The sequence below is a fragment of the Spinacia oleracea genome, chromosome 6 (assembly GCF_020520425.1).
Source record: "Spinacia oleracea cultivar Varoflay chromosome 6, BTI_SOV_V1, whole genome shotgun sequence".
Classification (NCBI taxonomy): domain Eukaryota; kingdom Viridiplantae; phylum Streptophyta; class Magnoliopsida; order Caryophyllales; family Amaranthaceae; genus Spinacia; species Spinacia oleracea.
The window spans coordinates 136,014,705-136,023,523 of NC_079492.1; the positions used below are offsets into that span (position 1 = coordinate 136,014,705).

At 36.2% G+C, this 8,819-nt stretch overlaps 1 protein-coding gene across 3 annotated transcripts; it reads right to left on the reverse strand.

The window, feature by feature from the left end:
- Positions 1-34: 34 nt before the first annotated feature.
- LOC110794768 (protein NRT1/ PTR FAMILY 8.1) lies at positions 35-4,273 on the reverse strand. 3 transcript variants are annotated; one of them, XM_021999723.2, is made up of 5 exons: positions 4,112-4,273; positions 2,559-2,734; positions 2,227-2,444; positions 1,392-1,906; positions 35-1,087 (listed from the first exon to the last, which is right to left on the reverse strand). In XM_021999723.2, exons 2-5 carry the CDS (start codon positions 2,668-2,670, stop codon positions 259-261), a joined length of 1,674 nt encoding a protein of 557 aa, XP_021855415.1. In that variant the 5' UTR covers positions 2,671-2,734; positions 4,112-4,273; the 3' UTR covers positions 35-258. The 3 variants fall into 3 exon arrangements, with proteins under 3 accessions (XP_021855415.1, XP_021855416.1, XP_021855417.1); XM_021999724.2 differs by lacking the exon at positions 4,112-4,273 and adding an exon at positions 2,996-3,130; XM_021999725.2 differs by lacking the exon at positions 4,112-4,273 and adding an exon at positions 2,879-3,006.
- Positions 4,274-8,819: the final 4,546 nt, after the last annotated feature.

The window sequence follows — 8,819 nt, forward strand, 5'->3', positions numbered from 1 at the left end:
CAAGTTGAACACTCAACACCCAAAGATGTGAAGGTGAAAGAAAACCACATAAAACCTTATTCATAGAAAAATTTGAAGCTTTTCACACTGACATACATTCCCCTCTTCAAGAATGTGGTTCGATTCAACTAATATGAAAAACTGTAGGACATATCGATCAATAGCTAAATTTAAATTCTAATGGAACCATGTAAGTTCAGTATTTACAAGCATTTCAAAGCACCTTTGGATGTAATTAAGTAATACTCTGTATGAAGATTACTTGGCGAACCCAGACGCCTTCTTGTATGTGTAGCGCATTGAAATCCACAGATAAGCAAAGAAGTTAGCAATACTAAGGATGACCAAGAGCCAGAAGAAATAATCCAGGTGACCTCTGTTGAGATTATCAGGAATCCACCCTAACTTCCCATGCTTTGTAGTGACATGGGTCACAATCATAACGAGGAACGAGCTTAGGTAATTTCCCAAAGCATTGGTTGCAAGAGATAAAGCAGAACATAAACTTCTCATTGCATCAGGTGCTTGATCATAGAAGAACTCCATCTGACCTATAAATGTAAAAACTTCTGCACATCCGATCAGGAAATAAGGCGGGATTTGCCAGAAGATTGAGATTGGAATCGTTTCCATGTCGTAATAATTGTGTTCTCTCACAATGTTTAGCCTAACAACTTCAACAATCCCTGCAGTAACCATAGCAATGATGGATATCACCAACCCAATTCCCATCCTTTGAAGTTGTGTGAATCCGCGTTCATTTCCAGTGAATTTCTTAGCAAATGGGATTATGAGCTTGTCATAGACCGGGACCCAGAAGATGACACTCAGGGTGTCGAACGCAGAGAGAGAAGCTGCTGATATTTTGAATGGGCCTAGGCGAGGGTCCATGGTATTGCCTTGCAATATAAACATGGTGCCCATTTGGCTGTATACTGCTGAGAAAACAATCCCTGTTGCCCAAATTGGAAGTATTCTGATGATGGATTTTAGTTCTTCAACTTGGGTAACAGTGCACAGTCTCCATGAGTTTGGTGTTCCTTTGACATCATCAGTTTCAGTTGGTACAGCAGCTTTGTCTAAACACCTGAAAAATGGAAATGTTCCACATAAGAAGCAGCACAAATCATTATAGCAGAGATGTAACATATAAAGATTTACAAACTTGTCGTATAAGCTAAGCAATGGAACCAATTAGTTAAGCACTGGAACTAATTGGTTTAACTAATTGGTGGAACCAATTAGTTAAGCAATCAAAGCGGTCTTTTCGGTAAAGTTGCAGATAAAGATAATGTTGACAAGGAATCATTATGAAACCTACATATAAACAAGCCCGAAGAAATAATCGTGCGAACCAGAAGGATTAGGCAAATGAAGTCCTATATACATACCTTAGTTTATCAGTGTGCTCAAGCTTGCGGCTTCCTATAATATTGGATTCGTTGTCAGGTGTCTCATACAGGATGGATTTATCATCAGGAACTTTCACCTTAATTTTTCTGATGGTTGCGATCAGTACCTGAGCAATCCTTGTCAGAGGACTTCCTCCAGGTTTCTGAAATCGATAAAACCTGGAACCTGAGAAAAAGGACACAACAGCAATAGCCATGGCAGCAGCTGGGATACCAAAGCCCCATCCCCAACCAATATTTGTTTGGACCGGAACCAAAACCAAGGAAGCTACAAGGGCACCCACATTGATGGAGAAGTAGAACCAGTTGAAGAAGGAGCTTTTCTTTTCCCTTTCTTTCTCATCATTTTCATCAAATTGATCTGCACCAAAGGATGAGACACATGGCTTGATTCCACCAGTTCCAAGGGCTATTAAGTAGAGGGCTACAAATGCAGCTGCTGCTGAATTCTTCAGTGCATCCACAGAAGCAGAGACTGTCAACAGACTCATTCCCTACATCATACAATACATATATCAGGAACTTGAGTAGTTTATGATAATAAGACAGTTTTAAAGGCATGCATATGTCAAGCAGTGAAGTGGTCCTTAATTCAACTCCAGGAAAAGAAATCAGTAATAAGTTAATAACCCAGAAGACAAAAGAATAAAAACTTGTACTTGAACCGTAAAAAAGTATGTGAACAAACAAATAGAGTCATGTCACACACTAGCCTAGTAGCCTTCAACCAAATTGTCATAGCCTGTGACATAGAACAATTGCAGATAAGAAATCTATATACGGAGAAAAGAGTGGAAGACTGTAGCACACTTACAATAACATAGATGACCGAGAAAAGGGCAATAACCCGATATCTTCCCAAGTAGGAATCAGCTAAAAAGGCTCCGAGAAGAGGCATGATATAGCATGTCCCTGACCAGTTACTGACATTCACTGCTGCAGTAGCACTCCCTTGATGCAAACGTTTGATGAAATAGTTCACAAGATTGGTACTCATTCCATAGTATGCCAACCTTTCACAACATTCATTCCCTGGAAAAGTTACAATACAGTTTCACACAGTCAAGTTATGCAACACAACATTGTATTTTCCTGAAAACAGAGAAAAAACTATGTACTTATTTTCTGATCAGTTTGAATGCATACCAAGTATAAAATAACAAGCTCTCCAGTTCCCAGTTTTCTTCTTGTCAGCTGCATTTCCATGAATGTCAAGAGTTCCATCCTTCACAAGAGTATCTTCTCCTGACTCAATCATCTTCGATACCAGACACACTTTCTCCCCTTTTTCCTAGTGGATTCCTTACAGTGCAGCTTGTGAACTGTCAGATGCAAAATGCTTCAGAATTCAGATGTATAGAAAAGGGGCAATAAAAAGACCCCTCTAAACATTCTCCTATCAGCTAAAGAAATAGAACTGTGCAATGTTTATCATAAAGCATCTACAACCAATGCAGCAACAATACCAAAGCCTTATTCCCAAAAGGATGGGGTTGGCAAAAGCATACACAACCAGGTTCATCAAACAAACAGATTTAACTACGAAAAACATGAAGAAAGTAGAATATTCACAGAAAAAACACCTAGATGAATTGAATATCTCATAAAAAACACATTGTCTTATGTAAGGCCTTATGAAGGTAGGTAAACTTGTAGAAAGAATTAAGATTGTTTTGGACATAAATAGTGCTTGATCATTATCTTATCATATGCAAGTCCACCCACTAGTCAACCCAAACTTTTGACAAATCAAGAATTGTTTTGGTCCCAATTCCCAAATTCAATATTTCTCAGAAAGATAGCCTTGGGAACAATGATAACACAGCCACAAAGGTCCAGCACTAATCATATTGTCAGCAATATAAGTGAATAGTGTGCCATACATAAGGTCCACAGATAATCAATTTCATGGAAGTTAATTTAATTTTATTCAATTCAATAAAAAAAATGATGAAATAATTAAATAGGTCTCCAAATTTGTTATATTTATATGAGATGAGTCCACATAAATTCAAGTCAAATTACTAAGAAAATAAACAGATTAAACACCTTAAGCTTATCATATTAGCATAAATGTTGCTGCTATAACAAGTGGGCAATTTTATCATTAGTGGGTGCACCGTGCATGGCTTCGTGGACCCGGGTGCAACACAGAAGAATTGCACGCCTACCATGACAAACAACAACAACAATCAACAACAAAGATCATGGTAAATCTCAAAAATACAAACAATAAAGTGATGAACACACATCATTACGTATCCATTAAGCAAACCACACTATCCCCGTGACCCCATGATTTCAATGTTGACTAAAAATCAACTCCAATCATAATAATATTGATTATTTAATGTAGAAAGGGGTAAACTGTCACATCATTGCACACCCATTAAGCGAATTACTAGACTATGATTAATAAACTCTTAGAAAAATCTCACTCTATGCAAGCCTAAAAATCTAATCCGAAAATCGTGTAATTAACCCATAATTCGAATTCGCAACAAACAAATTTGGCAAAAGCTACAAAAAAATTGGAATCAAAAATAAAATTGTACAATCGATTATTAATTTGTTATATGTGCCGCAAAAATTGATTAGTGAAACAATTAATTAAACAAATAGAGTAATCGAGTAACAAAATCAAAATGAAAAAAGGTTGAAAAGAATTAAAGTGGAGAATATTGAAAAGAAGAGAGTACCTGGGATGAATGTGTAGTATTAAAATGCAGCAGATTCCGAATCCTTTTAGGAATCGGAGGAGAGAGAAAGAGAGGAATTGGAATTAAGGTTGGTGTTGGAATTCCACTTTGCCTGCTGTTGCTGCTGCGCCTATTTAAGGGGATATATTAATTGACTGAGATTGCTAATGTGAACACACTAAATGTATTTTCTTTTAAGTCAGAAAATAGTGGTATTTTTCATACTATACCTATAATTAAGGAAATGAATTTATATTATTTTATTAACATTATTTTAAGGTATTTATTATTTTTATTATACACACTAATGTATAGCTGTAATTTTCCATCAAAGTATTATCTCTAAAATAAATAGCTGTTTTTTTCTATATAAATTAGATATAGTTTTAAAACTTGTAATCAGTTGGATATGGGATAGACTCGATTATAAGTTTATGAAATAGTATAACGCTATTTTGAAATGGACTTGGATTCAACCTTTGGATTGGGTTGTGTTAGTGGACTAGTTTAGAGTCTAGTTACAACCAAGTCAAAACTTTTTAGGCAAAACAAGATTGAAAAGAAGCTTAGGCCGTGTTCGGCGGTATTGTTTAAGGTAAAGATGGCTGTCGGTCAGGCCGGTCCGAGGACCGATCTGACCCGACACCAAAAAAGCCCGATCAGACTTTTTTTTGGGAAAAAGCACGACAAGATATGACACGGCTAAACACGCTAAATTTAGTAAAATTAGGCTTAGGCACGACAGCCCGACCCGGCCCGGCACGAAAAGCCCGTGCCCTGTTTTTAACTTTTCAGCCCGGCCCGTCATGACACGGAGTCGTATGGGACTGGCTTAGGCCCGACCCGTTTAGGCTCACTGCCCGTGGCTCAGCCTGAAGCCCGACCCAACCCACAGTCATCTTTAGTTTGAGGTAGTGGGTAGCATTTTGACCTAATCAAGACGCTACTTGTAGAATTTGTAAGCGTTTGGCAAGGTAGCGGAATAGGTAGCGGTTAGATAGCTTTTGTCAAACGTTAAAATTAGTAGCGTTTAAGGTAGTGGGTAGTGTTAAGTTTGACAAATTTATAGTAAAGTTTTAAATAATATTTAAGCTTTTATTTTATTTTACTATATCAACCGCTATTTTTACCGAACACTTATACTTCCTCCGTCTTTTAATACTCGCAACGTTTGGACTTTTGCCACTATTCATACAATCTACTTTGACTATTCTTAGCGTTTTTTATATAAGATAAAACATAGTCATGTGGGATCTTGTTAGATTCGTCTCAATGTGTATTTTCAAAATATCAACTTTTTATAATTTTTGCATAAAGAGAATTTAAGATATAAATGATCAAAGTTGTGCATTGGCATGCGTGAAACTAAAGAACGTTGCGAGTATTAAAAGACGGAGGAAGTATTAGTTACCCGCTACTTTGACAGCTAACCGTTATCGCTACTATTCACCGCTACCCGCTACTGCAACCGTTACCCGTTAATCAACCGCTAACCGTTACGCACTACCGCCTACCGGTACTTCGTCAAACAGGGCCTTAGACATGGTTGAAATTTTAGAACACGAGTTTTCAAATTCAACGAGTTTTAGAAATCAGAATGTATATACTTGGCATGGGCATAACCTTTGGGAATACAAAGTCCAATCTAAAAACCCAAGTTAAGGAAATAAAATTATGAGGTAGTAGCTCTCCGTCTCTAAAACATTGTCCAATTGTAATATTTTAGGTTAAATTTTAAAAATTTTGACAATAAATTTTCATTAGCCTATAAAAAATAATATTGTCATGTAAGATCTTGTTAGATTTATTTCAATACTAGCTTAGGTCCCGTGCAACACACGGTTATTAGTAAAATATTTTATTATTTCAATAGTATCTAAATAAAAGACTTATGATATTAGTAAAACGTGAAAGTAAAAGAATATATTGATAGAAATTTGAGGACGCATGCGGAAGTTTTGATGGACCTCAATTGTATAACAAAATTGTATTTTTATCATTGATCACATTAATGAGAATTTTACAACAATATTTGTGAGAGCTCATGTCTCTCACTTATCTCTTTGGTAGAACCCTTGTTTCTACCTCTCACTCATATTTTTGTGGGAGCTCTCTCTTGATTTTCTCACCCTCAACTTAGGCACATACAACCTATTTATAGTTGGTGTATACTAGTTTCTAGATTTTTCTACAGGCAAAATTGTCAAAAAGTACCTTCTTTTTACCTCACTTTGTGAACTAGTACCTTATTTGTTCAGTTTTGTCAAATAGTACCTTTAATTAAAAAATTGTATTAAAAATGACACCTTAGAGTAACAATCCGGCCAAATTGTCAACTTTCCGGCCATTGACTCCGTTTGTTGGCACACTTTGAGTGGGAAAAATACGCGTGTGAACACTCTCTCAGCAATTAACCACATTCAAAATTTTGGTTGAGAATTCCAACGCTCTTTCTTCTTCCCATTTACTAAACTGCTCTCATTCCTTCACTCAACCACCATTTTCAGTAAAAATAAAATCTCAACTCTACAATTTAGCTCCTTCATTCTGATTTTTCTTTCACAATATTGATAAACTTGTCATGATTCAACAAAAGACGATTCCAAACAGATAGGTAATCTGGATTACAAGTATAACCAGAATACATTTTCATTTGCAAAATCTCCTTAACACGAGCAATAGACTGATCATTCATCCGAGAAATCAGATTACCAATAGCTCTTTTACTGAAGCTCTAAAGGAGTGGGATATGAGATTATTGGTTGGTAGTGTTGTTCTTATGAGATTGCTGGTTGTTAGTGTTGTTTTTATGATATTGTTGGTTGGTAGTGTTGTTCCCACCAAAAAAACCAGTTTATTTTCCCCCAAAAAACTTGAGATGGAAATGAGATTGTTGGTTGGTAGTGTTTTTCTTAAAAGAGTTCGAGAGGCGCGTGATTTTTGTATTTACAAAATAACTGCATATTCTATCAACGGTAATTCAATTATATTTTTATTTCATTTTTATCTCAGTTTCCTAAAAAAAATGCAAAGTAAAATCTTTTAAAAAAGGTAAATAACTATATATTTTTTGGCGGGAAAAAATCACACCAGGAAATGACACTTGTCATTCCTGGTGTCTCTTTTAATATATAGTAATAGATACTACATATATGTTAGAAATATCAATTTTTTATAATTTTTAAGCGTATAGAATTAAATATATTTATGTTTTAAGTGGTGTATGGAGGATTGTGAAAAGTCAAATGGAAGAATCTTTTAGAGACGGAGCGAATATGCATGACTTTGTATGCGTAGTTTTGTTAATTTCAAATTCTTGTCCCCTCGACAAAAAAAAAAAAAAAACAAATGCAAAATCCGGTAAAATGTTTCTTAATCACATGTCATGTAACCAACTAACCAATATCCTACATCAATGGCCTCCTTTCTTCATCATCTTTCCTTCTTTTCTTAGGACCGTGTGAGTAAAATGTAACCAAAAAAAGTTTTCTTAATCACATGTCATTTAACCATAAAATTAAATTTGAGGAAAATGAAGAAAAAAGTCGCCATTTGGCATATTTGGAGGGCAAGAAATAGAGCGGTGTTTGATCACAAAATGATCAAGGCCTTCTCAGTGTTTAACGCGTTCTATGTTGACTATATGGATACTAAACTGTTATTGCAGGGAAAGGGAGCTGGTAATTTTTTGCAGAGAAGCCCAGCTTGGAGACCACCTCCACCAGGAGTACTTAAGCTAAACATTGATGGAAGTTGGCAAGCTAAAGATGTAGCTGGTGGAGGGGGAGTTTTTTCGCAGTGAGACAGGTAGCTGGTACATTGGCTTTGTGAGCAAGTACAATGCAGTAACACCCTTTGTAACACCCCAAAATTTGGACCTTTTATATAATCAAAAACCCTGTTTTTATTTTATAAAAACCATCGTCCAAACCTTGGGAGTGTCACTGCTACATTTATTCACCATAGAAAATAAATGCAAAGCAACAAAACAATTTAAAATTATTAAAATCAAAATTAACTAAGTGGTCTAAAAGGTGGCCCGTAAAAACGTTACAACCAATTCCCAAAAAAAATGAATAACAAAATCCAACTTAAAACTGAAATAGAAATTGTCGTGAATGTCCCAAGAGACAGGGGAATAATCGCCAAGGTCATAATGGAAACAATAATAGCAATGGAGGCGGCTATGGAAGGAACTCGAACAACAATGTCAATGGACATACCAACAATGGTAATGCTGGAGCAACAAACACTAACCAGAACAATGGCAATGGGAGGACCAGCAATGGAAGGATATATGTCATGAACCAGAATGAGGCTAGCATCAATGCCAACGTTGTGACGGGTACTTTTCTAGTTAACTCTAAGCCTGCTTACTTACTTTTTGATTCAGGGGCGTCTCATTCTTTTGTATCCACTTCTTTTGTGAGTAAAAATGCATTGAAACCTTCATCGTCGTGTCAAGCCAATATAGTGATACCATCTGGGGAAGTTGTGCTTTGTAAATCCCTATACCAAAACATTTCCATTAATGTAGCTGGGACTGAGTTACCTGCAGACCTTATCCAGTTTAACCTGACTGATTTTGATGTAATCTTGGGAATGGATTGGCTTAGTAAGTACAGGGCTAGAATTGAGTGTCACACCCAGAAAGTGTCTCTTAGGGGGCCAAAGGGGAATAGAATTTCTTACCATGGAGTTGTGTCTA